The sequence below is a fragment of the Emys orbicularis genome, chromosome 3 (genome assembly GCF_028017835.1).
Source record: "Emys orbicularis isolate rEmyOrb1 chromosome 3, rEmyOrb1.hap1, whole genome shotgun sequence".
Lineage (NCBI taxonomy): Eukaryota > Metazoa > Chordata > Testudines > Emydidae > Emys > Emys orbicularis.
The window spans coordinates 43,180,947-43,200,338 of record NC_088685.1 but is presented as its reverse complement, the minus strand read 5'-3'; the positions used below and the strand labels follow the sequence as shown (position 1 = coordinate 43,200,338).

Here is a 19,392-nt window from a genome sequence, read left to right as displayed (position 1 = left end):
TTACGTTCAAAGTTAAGCCACAGCGCTATGCTTGATTATTGCCCTGTTGCTCAAATACACTTTGGAGTAGATGTTCAAAAGGTTGCAGACAAATTATTGTAGCCAATGAATATATATACTGAACACAGAGCTGCACAGGGGGTGGGAAAAAATGTGCCACGTCTTCAAGTGATAAAGCTGACAGTAAAGGACCGGGTAATGAATATCTGGTCATCAGCCTACATAAATTGAAGCAATACGTTATTACCTAGGCATTTCCTCCAAGCCTGATTCTTAAGGAAATATTTCAGGATTTGTACAAAGTAATTTCAGTGAGACCTCTTTCCAGCTCTTAATCATGGGCTCCTTATATGACATTCCTACATTTCCCCCTTTCTACTGCATTTTGCACAGTTTGTGCTCACTGCATTGTATAGAGCTGTGTGAACAGTTTGGGGTGAAAGCTGAAAACCCCCTGCAGCTAAAACTTTTGCATTTTCTTTTTAATTTTTTTCCAATTTTTGAAAAACTTGGAACAAAGTGATCACAATGAAATACAAGCCTGAGTGCTCAGCTCCTGTGAAAATCAGGCCACTTACTTAGGTGCCTGAATGTGGACATGAGTTCCTTCCTTTAGGCACTCAAGTTTGAAAATGTAGGGGCTTCAGTGACTTCCCAAGCCAGGCCAGAGAGGGAGTCAGCTTTGGAGCCTAGAATAGGACTCAGGAGTTCTGTCTGTCAAGGCAGTTATGTGGTCTGCTATGACCATAATATCTGAGTTCCAGGCTCTCCGTTCTGAACTCAAACTACTAGAATATGCCTCTTTCTCGATGTACTATATGCTATCAATTCCTCCAGAATCTGTTAGAGAATGAGTCTGGAAGTGCCAGGGATCTTGACTCACTCAAGATACCCTGAAAACTCAGAGCTCTGCCATGTGTTAGTTAGGCCAAACGTTCCCTAAAAGTTGCAGCTTGTTTCTGTTGAAATCACATATGCAATGATAGAAATTACTGTGTTTGGGGGTTTTCCCTCACATTAATTTCCCATGTTACATATTATGTTCTGTTAAAATATCAGCCAAATTCTGCACTCTCACTTTTGTGTAAACCTAATGCAACTCCTTGGACCTCCATGGAGTCCTTCAGATACCTGTATAAATGAGTGAAGAATCTGACCCTACATCTTTATAATTTATTTATTACTTTAGAATTAAAAAAAAAATCTGCAACCAGCCAAAATCATATCCAAACTGGATTTAGATGTACAATCTTCAATAATAATTTCAGTACAGGTTCTTTAGCATCTTAAACTGGTTTAAATTAAGGTAGGAATTTTAAATGTACTACTTATAGAGTCAGAGACTTGAAACCATTTCAGAGGATTTGATTCAATAGATTTACATATCTCCTAGAGTTTAGTGACCAACAACTGCTCTGAAGTTTATTAATTTTGAATAAACACAAAATTCTCTTGCGTATAATTAATATAAATAAACCACAGAGAACCATCTCAGGTCTTTAGTTGCATAATAAAATAAAATTTAAGAAAAATAGAAATTATTTTAATACCAACCCAGAATTAAATACAACTTGTCTGAAATAATAGATGTTAGTCCAAGATTTCAGTTCAAGGCCAGCGTCCCTCTAAAACCAGAGCACTTTAAAAGATAGTCATCATGTTAGTTCTATTATTAACCTTCTAGACCCCCAAAATTTATGCAGTTGGTCTCCTGGCCTAAAATTGTCACTGCCGTGATTTGAAGTATATAGCAGGTGTTCACTGCAATAACATAATAATCACATTAATCCCTGCTATTCTTAGGGAGAATCTCTGCCACATAAGCTTCCCCATGATGTCAGTGTGATACGCATGTGCGCATCGGAGGTCAGTTTTTACCACTAGTGTTCAATAGAACAATACTGTTTTATTTTTCATTAAATCATTTGGATATTGGACTGAAATCCTAGCCTCATTCAAGTCAATGGCAAGACACTCACTGACTTCAGTGGGGCCAGGATTTCACCCCCAATCTTCACCTCAATGAGGATATTCTTATCTCAGTGCTTGAGGAAGTTACACCAACCGTACAAATCTTCACATATTTTAATGAGAATTAAGGGACTAAACCTACAGGCCCAAATCTTGAAGTCCTTTTCCAGTTTTCATAATTCAAGGAAAATTCCCATTGAACTAAAAATTGAGTACCATTGGACATCTGTTGGATACCTGCAATTCCAATTAGCTTCAGTGGCAGCTGATATAAATTTCAAATGCTCAGCACCTTTCTGGATTGGGCCTAGTCAGAGTTTTGCCTGACTAACAACAATGTACAAACTGATGGCTGAAACGAGCTTCCAGTTCTGACAGTAACAAAAAGGCTTTGGTGGGAGCAGGTTCAGCACCCAGAATACAGGCATCAAGTTTTGGCCCACAGTGAATAAAACTGTAGTTATTTTTTATTATTTGTATTGTGGTAGCACTGAGGAGCTCCAGTCTTGGAACAGGACCCCATGTGCTAAGAATTGACAAACCCAGAACAAAAAGGCAGTCCCTGCCCCAAAGGATCAGGCATCTCCAGCCAAAACCCACTCCTGCTTTATGTAAACAAATAGTCTTGTATTTTTCCTATCTATCTTGTTTGCCCCGTTGTTGTTTGTCACTTTCACACATACACCTTGGTGATGGTGAGTATTTCCATCAGACTGGCAGGGGCACAATTCCAGCAACAGTTGTGTGGGAATCCTTCCTCCAATATGTGGGCACTTCAGAGAGAGGCTGCCCCAAGTGATCGTGACAACTGATCCATATTCTCACTACATCCAGGCTGTCCTCTTCAGAATCTTGCCCGAGAATATCTGGGTACGTTGGTGAGAGAAATCTCTAGTGATCCCTCCTAACAGCCAATTAACATATTTGTATTAGTTACTTTTATGTTTTATGAATGATTTATTTAAAAATAAATATCCTTGCCTTCCTCCCCCGTCCCAAAAAATCTCTAAAATTACACCAATAGGTATAAATTAAAGAGTGTTCATGCAGGTTTCTAACACACAGCCACCCAAAGAATTTCAGCCTGGACTGCACAATGGGAAGTCTTGGCTACTGAAGTGGCTATAAAACATTTGAATGCCTTTGTGGTTATGTTTCTCTGAGCACATGGGGCTGTTACTCCACAAATGTCCTTCTCCAATAACCAGGTTCCTTCTATCTATGTACTTACATGACTCCATCACTATAGTATGTGATCACCTCCCAAGTATTTAAAAATAGAAATAACAACAAAATCATTCTGTGTCTCTTCCTTCCTAGCTTGTAGGAGAAATGGAATTATTATTTCACAAGTATATTTAGTTGTTTGCTTATAACATTTGTTTGGATGGATGAGAGCCTTTTCTCTGTGTCCACCTGTGTGTCAAGAGTTTAGCATGAAGCAGTCAAATTAACTATGACCGCCACCCAACAACCATCAAGAGACCAATGATATTCTGGGAGAGGGGGGCTTATTAGGGCCTTTGTAAATCTCCACACTTCTGAAACAATTAACATGATAGATGCCTCTTTCTCTGTAGGATGATGTGTGGTTGGCACTGCCTACAGGTACAGTAGAACCTCAGAGTTACAAACACAAGAGTTACGAACTGACTGGTCAACCACACACCTCATTTAGAACCAGAAATACGCAATCAGGCAGCAGAGACAAAAAGAAAAAAGTAAATACTGTACAGTACACTACTGTACTAAATTTAAACTACTAAAAAAATAAAGGGAAAGTTTAAAAAAAGATTTGACAAGGTAAGGAAACTGTTTCTGTTCTTGTTTCATTTAAATTAAGATGGTAAAAAGCAGCATTTTTCTTCTGCATAGTAAAGTTTGAAAGCTATATTAAGTCAATGTTCAGTGGTAAACTTTTGAAAGAGCAACCATAACATTTTCTTCAGAGAGTTATGAACAACCTCTATTCCCGAGGTGTTCGTGACTCTGAGGTTCTACTGTACCTATGCAAATCCTCAGCAGTTGAATCTGTGTCTCGACAGTTGACACTAAGTTCAGGCTCCTTCAAATTGCCCGGTTAGCATCTCCATAACTCTCTGTGTCCCTTACCTAGTTATTTTGGCACATACTTCTTCTTACTCTTCAAACATGGTCATTTTGGACAACACTCACTCCAGCATTGTTGGACTATGAAAGAAAATATCTCTTATCTGAGATAGTCACAGAAGGTAAAAAAGATGTATTGGGAACTGTGTTACAATCAATCTTTTTTCTCTTAGGAAGGTGAATTCTAAGCCTACACACAGACTTGAGGGAAGGAATCTGCACCTGAACAATTAAAACTCAGTTACATGGAGGCATGTACATTATCTACATTATGTGCAAATCTACTTACCATCTCTGTACCATTCAGCACGAGGTCGAAGCCTAGTCAGATCCGGAGTGATCAGCAGAGCACATTTGAGGGTAACTGTTTCACCTTCCATCCCAAAGGTGACACCAAACTTCTCCAAAAACTGAACATCAATATGGGTGAAGCAAACTTCTGATGGCAGGGGCACTGCACACAGAGAAACCAGGAGACTATTGAGCACTAGTACATGATACTTGGCACTAGAGGATTATTGTCCAGATAAGAACAGTAGATGGAATCCAGAGCTGATACATACTGCTGGTCAATACTTGTAGCTGGGAAGTTAAAAACATATGGACATCTTCCATTGTGACATCTTAACATTTAGAAAGCAAAGTTAGAGGCAATATTTATTATTTTGAGCTGAAAAAAATATTCCTCGGGCTCCTGACAATGATAAGATTGAATAACGTGTCTACATTTTCTCACAAATAGGAAAGCATACTTACAATTGATGGGTAATATCCCACCAGGGTATGGCTCTTCATCCCCTCTGAACCCTGTAAAATAAGGACAGTTAAGATCCAACCCAAACGAGTATGATATTTATTTCTTATTTGTAGCAGTGTTGGTACCAGGATATGAGAGACACAAGGTAGGTTAGGTAATATCTTTTATTGGACCAACTTCTGTTGGTGGAAGGCACAAGCTTTCAAGATTCAGACAGCACTTTTCTTCAGTTCTGGAGAAAATAACCAGAGTGTCTGAACTCAATACAAGGGGGAACAGATTATTGAGCATAGGGGTTCCACACATACTGTAGGAGGCCACTTAAAATGATGTGGACAATCAAGGGTTGGCAGACAGTAGTGTGTGTTAGGCTAGGTCCACACTACCCGCCCAATTCGGCGGGTAGAGATCGATCTTCTGGGATCCATTTATCGCATCTCATCTGGACGCGATAAATCGATCCCAGAAGTGCTCCCCCGTCAACTGCGGAACTCCTGCTCGCCGAGAGGAGGAAGCGCTGTCGACGGGGGAGCTTGCCTGCGCCGCGTGGACCCGCAGTAAGTAAACTTAGTTCAATCTAGGAAACGTCGACTTCAGCTACACTATTCTCGTAGCTGAAGTTGCGTTTCCTAGATCGATCCCCCGCCCCAGTGTGGACCAGCCCTTACAAACTGTTGTAGCAAGCCATAAAACCAGTGTCTCTATTAAGTCCATGGTTTTTAGTTTCTAGCAGAGTTAAGAATGTTTGTCCCCAGGCTCATCTTTTGAGGGTGCTATGCAGGTTTCCTTTGAGGATGAGGACTGATGTTTTTATTATATTTATTCCAGGTTTAATTGCTATATAGGACTTACTCCTCACAACCACAGCAGCATTGGTTGACACCTGCCCATGGACATTTGTTGCAACTGCTGTATAGGTAGCAGTATCATCAAAATTAGCTCTGTGGGGGAAAGAGGAAAATAAAGTACTATTAATATAAACAACATTCATAAGTAAAGATCATAATCATTTACACTACAAATCAAAGGGTTCCACTCAAAAACAAAGAGGACCAGATTCTTTTCTAAACTCATTTGGGGCGGGAGGGCAACCAGGTGGTAATGACTCCCTAATTGTCTGCCTCATTCCCAGCCCTGTCACAGGTTAGAGCTCTGAGGGGGCTGTAGAATCATAAGCAAGCTAGCAATGTTCTCCAGGGAACCATCCCCCAGATGGGGATAGCTGGAGTACATCACACTCTTCTCTGACCATTCTTTCTCCCCACTTCTCTTACACACATCCTTCACATCCTCCCCCACCGCCCCCTGTCCTCCAAGCCCCCTGTGTCAGGTATTGAGGGAAGAGAGGCATAGCAAACACTATCCCTGCTGGAATTCCCCTTCTACAGAGTTATCCCCAGCAGGGAATTGCAAGCAGTTTCTTTTCTCTTTGCACCACTCAGGCAGCACTCAGGTAACAGAGTAGTCCAGGGAATCTGGCCTAATATTGCTGTAGATAAATGGGTTTGACCTGATATTTTTTTATTTAAGAAAAGAAGTTGATTAAGGAACAACCAACTTTTTATTTTTTTAAAGGATCATTAGTGCAGCAGCACAGGGTCTAATGGTGGAATAATTCACTCTCCACAGCCTTCTTTGATGTGGAACTGGCATGTTTGCATATCTGTTTGTGTTAAGATTCCAGTGCAAACTTCCACATCCAAGGACAAGGGGCCTGATTCTTTTTACACCGGAGTCAAACAGATGTAACTCCACTGGAGTTACACTGATTTAAAGTACGGGAAAAGAGAATAGCTCTTTGTATTTCGGTTGCGTAAAAATAAATGTTACGTAAACATACATGACACGTGTGTATGTTCGTGATCTGAGGACTTCGTGCAATTTAAGGGAAGCTCTATCCATTTATTGGAGACCATGACTTTTAAGAAGCAACACTGCACATGCCTGCACTCACTTTCATCTCAGAAGAATAATTTGGTATCATCCTGGAAACTCTCAGTTGAAATGGATAAAAATATGGCTACAAGATTATGGACACCAAGCATGAAAGAACAGAACAAACTGAAAAAAGTTTGATGCAAAATACCCAAGAGGATTGCAGACTTTGTGGAATACAGCATGGGTGTTGCTAAAGTGGCAGGCATGTCACACACTTGCTTTTGAGCCTTGTCATATACTCTGGACTGTGACATGCCACAAAGTGGAACAACCCATCCTGCTTACTTTCAGAAATTTACCTTTTGGTGAGAGTAAACATGACCAGATGATGGGTCAAGCAATGGAATTACATCAGTACAAATGTCCAGGGCTCATGGCTCCCCCTAAAGGCAGATCTCCAGCCATGCATTTTACAAAACAAAGTGGCAAAATACAGAGTATATTTTACAATTAGTTATCAAAGACACGATAACAAACCCTGAGACTGGCTTGTGTTACCACAAAAGCCCAGGATAGTGCCCTAAACACGACAGCACTGTAGGGTTACTATGAAATATTGTATGCTGGGAAAACAAATTAATCAAATTTTAACTCACAACAGATGCTTTTTTAAAACACGCTCAAAGAATAAACCAATAATTGTTCACAAATCTATCTAAAGTTTAACTGATCCTTTGCTATGGTAGCTGATCTCATGAAACTTTGGATATGAATTCTTAGCTTGTTAATATGATATTTCTGTACTTAGGCTTTATAAAAAACACGGAAAGAAAATATAATATAATGTAAAATAACATTAACAGCGTGATGCAAAATGTCAAATGCAAGGAAAACCTGCAGTAAGTTTTCCACTCTCTTCTTAGCCCACCCAATAATGCCTAAGTATTGAAACATACATGGGATATAGGATTCATACTCTTTCCACAACCCACCACCACAATGCCTTGGTACAATGAAATGAGCAAAGAATGAACTGAGAGCTTTAATCTTAGATTTCTTTGCTTTCATTATTATTTAACATTTTTACTTGACTTAGTACTGATAACTGGAGGATCAAATGATAATATATCAAAAGGATAACTTTTAACCAAATACCACTTTAAAAATAGTGGACAAGGCATCTTTACTCAGCATTTGCTTTCGTACCTATTAGTGCAGAGGTTCTCAAACTTCATTGCACCGTGATCCCCTTCTGACAACAAAAATTACTACATGACCCCAGGAGGGGGGACTGAAGCCTGAACCCACCAAGCCCCACTGCCCCGGGTGGAGGGGGGCAAAGCCCGAGACCTGCTGCTCTGAGCAGGGGTGGGAGCAAAGTTGAAGCCTGTAACCTGAGCCCACTGCCAAGGGCTGAAGCCCTTGAGCTTCGGCCCTAGGTAGTGGGGCTTGGGCTTTGACCCCGGGGCCCAGCAAATCTAAGCCAGCCCTGGGGTCCCAATCCACTTTGGGGTCCCAACCCACAGTTTGAGAACTGCTGCATTAGCATGATGTATTTGATTACTGGTAACCAGTTAACAAACATTGCTAGTTATCAAAATTACACAGAATTCAGAACCATGATTTATTTAGTTACCACCAGGTGGCATGCAAGTAGTCAGGAAACTGTAGAAATGTCTTTTTTAAACTGATATAGGGCCCCATCCTGCCTTCCTTTTCCACTCAAACCTTTGTTTGATTCAAATCAGAATGCAAGAAATGCAGGATTGTTTCCATGAAATAAGAAAGCACAGTGAGATGTTTGATTATTTTTTCAAACAAATATATAAACATGCTGTCTCAAATTCTGCTATCAGTTACACATGTGAAACCCCATTGAAGTCAATAGGCTTATTCTGGCATAAGTGATAAGAATCTGGCCCGTAGTCAGTTTCTCCTGTTTGTGAACGTCTTTCACAAAACATAAGGACAGAAAAACATTTTTAAAAGTAGCATAATGTGATTTAAAATCAGTAGTGCTGGTAGGGGATTTAGGTGGGTGAAGTATTTTTACTACTAATAATTAGAGCTGGGCAAAAAAAATTGTGCAAATCATTTTTTCCATTGGTTCCGCCAAAATAACTCACAAATTCAAGTCAATTTTGGCAAACTGCATCAGTCAAACACAAAAAAATTAAGAAATGTCAAACTGGTTCATTTAGGATTTCTGACACAAATCATTTCAACTTTTTGTTTTTTTAAAGATGATTTATTTTGGAATTTCACTTAATTTTATTTTAAAATATACTTTATAAAGGTAAACAACCTTGGAAAATAAACATCTAGGATCAAAGAAATGTTTTGCTTGACCGCAAAACAAAAATTTTCAACTTTTTCATTATGCCTGAAAAACTGAACACGGTTTATTTTAGATAGATCTAAAATGTTTTTTGTTTTGTTTTTTCCTATTCAGCAGTTCAGCCACTAATCCAAAAAACTGGTTATTCACATAGCTCTACTAATCATTCTATTTTTGAAACTGACTAGATTTCAAGCTGACAAATTTCCATTAGCATCTGATGAAATGGGTTTTAGCCCACGAAAGCTTATGCCCAAATAAATTTGTTAGTCTCTAAGGTGCCACAAGGACTCCTCGTTGTTTTTGCTGATACAGACTAACACTGCTATCACTCTGAAACCCATTAGATTAGAGTAAATCTATACTTTGAGCTGGGGGTGCAACTCCCAGCTCGAGGAGACATACCAGTGCAAGCTGTGATTGAGCTAGCACACAACAATTACAGTGTACCCACGGCTGCACAAGCAGTGGAAGGGGCTAGCCGCCCTGAATACGATCCTGTCCAAGACAGTAGGGATGTACCTCAGGTGACTAGCCCCACCTACTGCTCACCCTGCCACAGCTACGCTCTATTTTTAGCATGATCACTCAATCAGAGCTACAGTGGGTAAGTCTCCTCGAGCCAGAATTTACACCTCCAGTTCAAAGTGTAGACATACCCTCCGTGGAGGGAAGCTATTTGATCTTATATGTACATACAGGTTTCTTCAGTTTTATGTAAACATGCAAAAGACATTTATATTAATATAAATATGAGTGGTTTGTGACACAATCTGGCTTCTGTGCAATTTGTAATTTGAAGATACACATTTGCTAGAGACTACTACTTTGAAATTTGACAATTGACCATTTCCTGCTATGTCTCTCTAATCTAGCTCTGCCTCATATGAGTTACACCAGTTTAGGATTCGTCTACACTGCAAGTGAAGGTGCGATTGCAACTCAGGTAGGCATAACCGTGCTACCTTTAATCTAGTTAGCATGGCTAAAACTTTAGCAGTGAAGACACAGTGGCATGGACTTAAGCATGGACTGTACATGCCGGCCCCTGATATTGAATATCAATACATACACGCATTCCCTAGCCTGTGCCAAAGCCTATACTGCCGCGTCTTCACTGCTAGTTTCAGCTGAGCTAGCTAGATTAAAGCTAATTCAAGCTGCAATCACACAGCCGAATGCAATGCAAACAGACCTTTGAACGTCTTTAGATTCAGGGGTCACAATCAAGGTGATGTGTAAGATGGTCAGTGGGTGTAAGTTACACATCATGTTGGTTTAACGTGTACTTTGAGGGAGGCCAGAAAAAGGTGCAAGTTATACCAGCTCCTGATGATTCACCTTTGAATATGGCCCTAAGATTCAATATCAGTGAGCAAACTATCAGTTTTATTGAATGCATCTATTCTGGTTGGACATCTGAACAAAACTAAATTTCCTAAGTGATGATAGTCCAAGGTATACGGGATCTTGTGTAAAAATTAAGGTGGATTCTCGGTGTCTACAGAGGCTGGGGAATGGTTTCTTCATCAGTTATCCTAATATTCTGGTCAAGAATGTGTTTCCTAGACTTTGCAAAGATCAGATGAAATGGGTACAATTTACCTTCAATAGCATGAAATGGGAGGGCAGAATTAGGTCTGTCCCAAGATAATGATAGTTTGTGTGAAAGTAAAACTGCCCTGAATCTTTATCATGTTCTCGAGAGTTAATATTTGCACTGGGACCTTTACACTGGCATTTAAAATGTTCATTTAAAATGCACATGTTCATCCGTCTGGCTAGCATAGATTGCACCACAGGAGTGAAGAGTGAAATAACATTTTTGCCTGAATTGGCATTCATTTCAACCCATGTCAAAAACAGAATGGAGACTGTAGTAACCATGCATTTGGTTAAAGACACCCACTTTCGGTATGAATTCAGTTGTCCCGAGTCTCTCCTATGCTGAGGCTCTTTTCCATTGCCCTGGTATAAAAGGGTGTAGATGGTCCCCAGAGGATACCCTCTGGTACAGATGGTCAAAGTTTTGCTAACTTTCAAAAGATGGACAATGGGGATGGGAGGGCCCACAAAATTTCCCCCAACTCCCGGCCCTGCCCCCACCCCACACTTTATTTTAATCAGCTCTTCCTCTAGTATGGAGCTGGGGAAACGGATGGTTATCCAGTCAGCACAGACCCAGCGTAAGATTTTGACACCTGCTTCCCAGGATAGGTGGCATGGCAGGGGTGGCTGAGGGTTGGAGGGGCCATAGTTGAAGTGCACTGTGTTTCAGTTTTGCCGTGCTGCTAGTACAACAGCTTTATCCATGCTCCCAGTTTAGGAGGCATGTCCGTGCTGTGCTGGGGGGTGTGAGAAGGGGTGTGGCTGGAATGCATAACAGCCCCTATGGTGTTTGTGGGTCATAGCCGCAGTCCCCTCTATAGCCTCCTCCACTAACTGTCTCCCGTATGGAGGAAAATTTTTGTCAGAAACTCTACCAAATTGAACTCATGAAGTTTCATGGTCCTTCTGTCCTTCTTCCACTGCAGAAGTAGCCACAACATGGTCCTCGGTCAGTCACTTTGTCTTTTACCTCATTCCATAGTTTGTAGCTATTGCAGCTCAGCTTGTATGTTCTAGGGTGGGAACTCACCTGTAGTTCTGTGCCTGTGCCATTCTTTGTATTCAAGCAGTGGGATATTTAACAATTAGACATGATTATTATTCAAGCATTCTGTCCCACAGAAGCTAGAGCCTCCTCTGAGCAACAGCCTGCCACCTGCTGCTCTGCAGTTCAGAACCCTGCCTTTCAACATGACCTTTTGGCCGTGCAGTCACACCCCATATCCTTACGCACTGATTGTTCTTCCCATAGAACCTGGCTACAGCACAAGGGACGGCATTCGTCCCTCTCAGTATTAAATCTAGAAAAGCATAAAGCATTCAGTGTGTTGTACCAAAATGTATCTGTACTGGTACCTCACCTGCCGTGCAGTGACATTTGTACAGGCACGACACTTACACAATTTTGGGGGGGTTCTGTTTTATTTTTTAAAGCAATGCTTGTAGAAGTTGGAAACTGGGAGCTCTGGTTAGGCCTACTGCAGCAGGGCTTACACAGCTGTATGCAGTCTTCCCCACATCACCACACAAATCTGCTGATGCTCTCTCAAGCCCTCTGCTATTGCAGTTCTAAACCGTCCTTAAACAAGGACTGCAGTTAGTCATGCAGGAGCGAGAGACCTAACAAAAGGCTAGATAAAGCCTGACCTCTACACCATGCATATGAGGCAGTATCTAGCTGCACCACCCCACAAGGAGCCTGGGAAATCTGAGGCCTGGTCTACAGTGAAAAGCTATATAGCACAATAGCTGCATCAGCCAGGGGTGTGAAAAAGCTACACACCTGCCCAACATAGTTATGCCAACAAGATGCCCACTCAGCTAAAGTGATGGCCCCCCAGGGTTTCATCAACATAACTAACTTTATTCAGGGAGGTAATGTTCCTACAGCGACAGTAAAACCTCTTCTGTTAGTATAGGCTGCATCTACACTATAGGGCCATGCCAGCATAGCTATGCCAGTATAGTCTCCAGAGTGTTGACATACCCACACTTCCTTCCCTGCTCCCTGTTTCTCCCAAGGAGGTAATGTACTGCAGTTCATACTCCAACCACTCCCCTGATGAGGTGTGGGATTACAGGGTACAGAGACACTGCTCTCTCACCTGCACCCAAGCCACAACCTCAGGAGCTCCAATTCAGTCATACAGTCTTGACAAAAGCAAGGTGATCCATGCTGGAAGAAATCTTTTGACCTAGTCACAAACATTGCTGTGTCTAAATTAACTGTAAACAGTGAGAGGAGAGATCTAAATGTTATTGTAGACAACAACAAAAACCACTGATCAGTAAAAGTAAAGGTGCAACAGCAGTAAAAAAGAATGTATAAGCATTCCTTAGAGGGTTTTTTCCTTCCTTAGAGGTTTTTAAGGTCAGGCTTGACAAAGCCCTGGCTGGGATGATTTAGTTGGAAATTGGTCCTGCTTGGAGCAGGGGATTGGACTAGATGACCTCTTGAGATCCCTCCCAACCCTGATATTCTATGATTCTATGATTCTATGAATGGGATAAAAATAATACAGAAAATGTATTCTGCCATTATATAAATCAGTGATACATCTGCATCTGGAATACTGTGTTCATCCTAGCTCAAATGAATAGAGCAGAAACAGAGCCTGTTCAGAGCCAGGAAAAAAAGAATCAGAGGCAAGGAAAGGCTCCCATATGAAGAAATATTGAAAAGATTGGCCTTCTGTCTTAACTAAGGAGGCCCATCTAGTGGGCATAATAAAGACAAAAAAATAATGACTAGTATAGGAAAATGATCCTATTTCTCCTATTGCAAGAACAAGGGGACATTCAATGAAATCAAAAAGCAGAAGTTTTAAAGAGTGAAATGAAAATACTTCATAATGACCATGGGAACACATTGCTATGTGATATCACTGAAGCTAAATCTGATTAACACAAGAATAGAACATTTATACTGATAATGAGAACATTCACACTTACATTAGATAGGTTACAGAAATAGAAGGGATATAAACCTGTATGCTCCAAGGCATACTCCAGTTGCTAATTGGTTAGGGTTAAGAAGAAATTTCCCCTATGGGTAGGCTATTCCATAGCGGTCCCCTGAATGGTTTATTGTGCCTTCTTCTGAAACATCTGGTATTGGCTGCTGTTAGAGACAGGATACTGGACTAGAGGGACCAGTGGCCTGATGCAATATGGCAGTTCCTATGTTTCTGAGATTGTGAAATGGGATTTGGGGAAGTGCACAAGTTAGAATTACAATGCAACCATCAATACCATTTGTCTTTACTACTCAAGACAGAACTTAAACTCAGGTCCCCTAGCATAAGACCCCCAACCAGCCAGAAATCAACAGTATATGAAAAGGGTTGTGTCATGTGAATCCAGAAGACATGATAAAATGACCAAAGTATGTCTTAAAAATCTGAGACGGAGCTATGAAGGTGATCTGGGTTACTGTACAGGTTGTGAGTCCTCTGAGATAAATGGGGAAATGAAAGTTTCCAGTTACAATTTTAAAATGAGGTAATACTCTGTTTTTGGCATCTCAAGAATTTTTCCATTTGGGGACAAGAAACACCCAGTATATTCATAGGAATAAATGTCACACTTGTATCATAAGTAAAAGTTCACTACATAAGCCTCGGAGAAGTGCTAAGAAGACAGCCAAGAAATTCCAAAGCCATTTTAAGTGACCACAGCTCAGATGACATGTAGCTCAGCACTTTGGTATGGACAGCTGAGAAGAGTACAGAAGTGGCTAGGTAAATAATCTTAGCTGTTCTATATCCAAAAAAAATTTATGCACATTTCAGATAGTTGGATCTTCCATTTTAAGGACTATACCACATCTTTCTTCTCCTTCCAAATACAAGAAATAGGCAGGATTTTTTTTGTATTAAAAAAGTATAGCTAGTAATATCAAAGTGAGCTTTTATTTCTTGCATGTCTAAGGCCCTACTTAACTTCGATATTGCAGAAATTGCGTATTCTGCAATATTAGGCTTACACTGAATTTTGACAGCGGGAGCTATGGGAGTAGTGTGGGGCTGACATCAGAGCCCTGGGCAGCCAACAGCGGGAGCCCGCACTCTCAGCCTCGGGTGGCCAACAGCAGAAAATAGCAGAAAAGTAATAATGGACTTTATTACTGCAAATAACAAGGTCCATTATTACTTTTCCACAATTTTCCATGGCTTGTCCGTAACTCAGCTACAATTTTTGACGATCATCTCACAATTCAAGAAGAGCCTTGTGCATGTCATATTTCTATCATTTTCATACAGTCCACAAACCAGTTTCACATCAAAGAAAGTGGTAATAAAGTAGCTTAGTGGAGATTAGAAATGTTAGTTCAAGAAAGTGTATGCCTCAGAGTTAGAATCAGTCATGAAGCTGCCCCAATTAGACAGGATCTTTTTGGCAAACAACTGTTAAACAAGGAAAAGGTGAATGATTCAGGGAGCAGTTGGGAAGCTTCACTTGTAAAAGAATGTATTGGCAGAGAATAGGAAAGATGAAGTGAGTGTATGGGTGCCAGGGGTTAGCTGTTTGGATAAGTGTGGGTGTGTCTGGGTGAGTATGTATGGGCGTAGGTTTCAGTGGGTGGTGGTTAGGCAAGGGGGAATACCAGAGGTGAGTATGAGTGCATGTGGGAGCCTTTGTGGGTGCCTATGGATGACTCTATTGGTGTGTCTGGGTGAGTGAGAGTAGGTATGGATGCCTATGGGGGAGTGGGTGGCTGTCTAGGTGAGTGCGGGTGCCTGATAGGGAGGAGAGGGGGGGAAATATTTGGGGAGGGGAACAATCACCATCCTGGCCAGGCACCAACACATCCACCATATTCCCCTAGACCAGGGATCGGCAACCTTTGGCACGCGGCCCACCAGGGTGAGCACCCTGGTGGGCCGGGCCGGTTTGTTTACATGCCGCATCCGCAGGTTGGGCCAATTGCGGCTCCCACTGGCTGTGGTTTGCCGTTCCAGGCCAATGGGGGCTGCGGGAATCGGCGGCCAGCACAACCCTCGGCCCGCGCTGCTTCCCGCAGCCCCCATTGACCTGGGACGGTGAACCGCAGCCAGCGGGAGCCGCGATTGGCCAAACCTGTGGACGCGACAGGTAAACAAACTGGCCCGGCCCACCAGGGTGTTTACCCTGGCGGGCCATATGCCAAAGGTTGCCGATCCCTGCCCTAGACATCCATCCACTGGCACAACAAAAGGCACTCAAAAAACTACTCCACTCACCCCCATGCTACTCACAAGCAACCATACCCACATTCCTGCACACAGCCACCTGCTGGCACCAACAAAGGCGCCCAGGTACAATCACACTCATCCTAGGTGCCAACCCACTGGCACTCAGTCACCCAAACATCACCCACTAGCAACCACTCTCACTCTCCCAAATAGCAATGGAAGAGTTTTTCCACGCTCACTGCTGGACAGGCTGCCTGCATCTCTCACCAGCCTTCTCTAGCACCCAAAGGGCCAGGACAGATGGTAGGGGTCAGCCATGATCTGGGCCCTTAAAGGGTGTGGGAAGTGGCCAGCAAACTGAATTCTGAAGTTGGGGGAGGAGGCTAATAGTCTCCTCCCTCATCCACGGAGGTGAGTAAAGAATAAAGATAAGAGGGGCAGAGCCCGGTGGCTATTACGGAAGTCTCCTAGACAGGAATAAATTTCTCCACTACCCACTGGAGTCAAAGGAAGGAGGTTAGGGATTAGCTATCCCTTTCTACAGAAGCCAAAGGTTTGGGGACAGGGCTTCCTGCTTCAAGCAGAAGGAATGGTGCACTATTGTTCCTCTACTTCTGCCTGGCCTACCTCAGGACTATGGTTGATGGCTGGAGACAGGATGAGTGAGTGAATATTTTGCCAGCCAAATATCACACACAAATGTTCAAACTGTTTGAATGTAGTCTGAGGTCATATTTTTGGTAAATTAGTAAGGACAGATGAAAATATTTAGACACTTATTTTTCTGTCTTGACACCATTGTTCCGTCCACACTGTTGTTGCTTTTGGGTTTTTTTAAACTTGTACTAAGTCATTATTATATGTGAAATACAGTATTGCAACCCTGTGTCCCAGCTGAGGTTTAGTGAGGGGTGGTTGGGAGTGCTGACACTTGTTACGACATTTGTTTTTCTTTCATGCCAGACTTTTAAACCATTATGTCTTGAAGACAATTTAAATTAGATAAAAATATATTTTCAGAACTTAAAACCTTTTAAAGAAACCACTGGACTCTCCCATCCCCAATCACAGGGAAACAAATACAATGAAGAGCTAAGGTAAGCAAAACATGACAACCTGCTAACAGAGCCAAATACCATCCGTTGAATTTTCTAGCCACAACTAGCTAAACTTTTCTAAGCTTCAAGCTCTGAACAAAGAGTTGCTGCCATGATGGAATAGACTATTAAAGAAGAACAAACTGTTCCACTCTAGCTGCCAGAATGATGAGATTAAAATATTATAATAAGGGTTTTTTAAAAATGGATACTTTTTTTTCTGCTCACTTACCTCTAGATTTGTTTTTTTCTTGCTGACAGTTTGGGTGCTATGATAGAAATCCCTAGCTTTTCATTACACTGACCCCATACCCAGACTACTTAGGAAGTATCTTGCCACCTAAACCAAAGTAACAGCTAAGCAGAAGTTAAGTGTGCTGTATTTCATGACTCTTTTGTAATACATTATAGAAATTTTCAGATGTATTCGCAGGAAATTATTTCAGTTAAAAGTCATAATCTAAATAACATTCTGTTATTCATCAGAATAAGATACCTGTGTATCTCCAGCATATGCACTCCATATTTGCTTTCAATGCTGTACTTTCCTGGTTCACTTGCAGGCGAAATCAATTCCTCATTTTTATACCTAACAATCAAGAAAAAAATAAAGAAACTGCAGCAAAAGTTAGAGAGTATTCCATCAAGATGTCATGTATTAATAACTGAGCTCTCTCTGTATACATGAATAGATACAGAGAGCCTGACCGTGACCTGCCCATACATGGTCATGCAATGGAATGAAAGGAAGTAGTTATCGTTTGGGCACGGGTGTGCATGTGAAGCTACACACCCACAGTGTGTTGAACTCCCCAGCACACCAGCCATCAGAGCTAACTGGCAAAAACAGAAGTAAGTTGCATCCTCATTAGCTCTACAAGTCACTTCAGGTAAAAAAGGGGAGCAGCAGGGACAGAATTGTGACTGAGGCAATTCTCTCCCTGGGCTTCCCCTAGGACAGAATTTGCCACCCCCTTCTAAGGACTGAACCTTACAGTTCAGTCTAGCCCACAGAAATCTTACAGCTATCTCTCTGCATATGCTGTACACATAGATAATATATGAGGTTAGGTACCATAATGTTATTTTTCATTCACATGAGCTAAGGTTGGCCACATAACTCAGAAGTAGTGAAAGCCCCAAACAGGGTGTGCATGGTCATTACTGCCACATGCAAATAAAAAAAAAATACCTTGCACAATAGGGAAGGGAGGTGATGGGGCAGGCGAGGGTTAGAGGGTGGGCTGAGTGCAGAGAAACTATGCTCCTAATTTGGTTCTCACAACAGTCTGATATCTTCATCGGAGTGACTTCTGATTTACATTGCTATAAATGAGGTCAGAATTGGGCCCGATTAGTACACTGAGTGCAAAATTCTGCTCTCAGATCCACAGAGCAGCAATTTTGGGTACCTAGCAAAGAGGAGACAGCTGGCTTCATGCCACTTATATGCCCCTCCTCAGTCCTGGGGGCCAAACTGATCCCTTGCATGAGTTAGAACAACTTGCACTGCTAGATAATGGTCTAGATAAAGGTCTAGATAAAGGGCTGCTATACTGGCCATGATCACCTGAGAGCATGATGCTCTAATTTTGCTCTTCCCACTCTGGCATGCCTCCAGCCCACCATGGCACACACACACCCCATGCTGGGGAAGGAGTGCCAGGAGGGGTTGGCATATGTCTGGCTATTCCAAGCCTAAACCTGCTCATGATTCATCTGTTCTAGGGGAATCCTCAGCTGCTGGCTGAAATCACTTTGAGTACCCTTTGCACTGTTGGAGTGGTGCAAAAGAAACTTAAGGGGAGCTGAGAATCAGACCCCAGATTTCTAGCTCGGTCAGTGGTAGGGGATGTTATTTAGAAGTAGGGAATAGATATTTTATCAGCTACATTTCCAATTTTTAAAATATGTGCCTGAGTTTCTTTCAAGTGTTGAAAATGGCTATGTCATCCAGGATACTGTCTTTATCATTTTAAATCCACCAGTTAACCTGACTCTTCCTTTCAATAAGGATTTCTAGAGACAAAGAGATCCCAACTTCCTTCTGTTGACAAAAAGGACTAAAAAACTGTTTTGAATCGTAGCCTAAGAATAACATGATTTTCAGATTTTTGTGGAAATTTGCCTCTTACTGCAGTTTCTGACTCTGGACAAGACACCTGATAACTTACCCCAGCTAGAACACTTTTGGTGGTAAATTTCAAAGGTCAAATTCTCCTGCCAGTTGTACCATTCTAATCCCATTATTTTCAGTGAGGTTGCACCATATAACTGAGGCTACGTCTACACTACGGGGGGGATCGATTTCAGATACGCAAATTCAGCTACGGGAATAGTGTAGCTGAATTCGACGTATCTGATCCAACTTACCCCGCTGTGAGGACGGCGGCAAATCGACCGCCGCGGCTCCCCCGTCGACGGCGCTTACTCCTACCTGGGCTGGTGGAGTACACGTGT

General features: G+C 41.8%; 1 protein-coding gene across 1 annotated transcript in view; it reads right to left on the bottom strand.

Annotated features, from left to right (window-relative positions):
* MYOM2 (myomesin 2) overlaps positions 1-19,392 on the bottom strand; it is a 112,451-nt gene that overhangs the window by 78,226 nt on the left and 14,833 nt on the right. Inside the window, exons 6-9 of the mRNA XM_065400738.1 lie at positions 17,429-17,521; positions 5,690-5,778; positions 4,837-4,887; positions 4,370-4,534 (exon numbers count right to left, since the gene is read on the bottom strand). Of these exons, the coding sequence (XP_065256810.1) occupies positions 4,370-4,534; positions 4,837-4,887; positions 5,690-5,778; positions 17,429-17,521 (398 nt within the window). The remainder of the gene's footprint in view (positions 1-4,369; positions 4,535-4,836; positions 4,888-5,689; positions 5,779-17,428; positions 17,522-19,392) is intronic.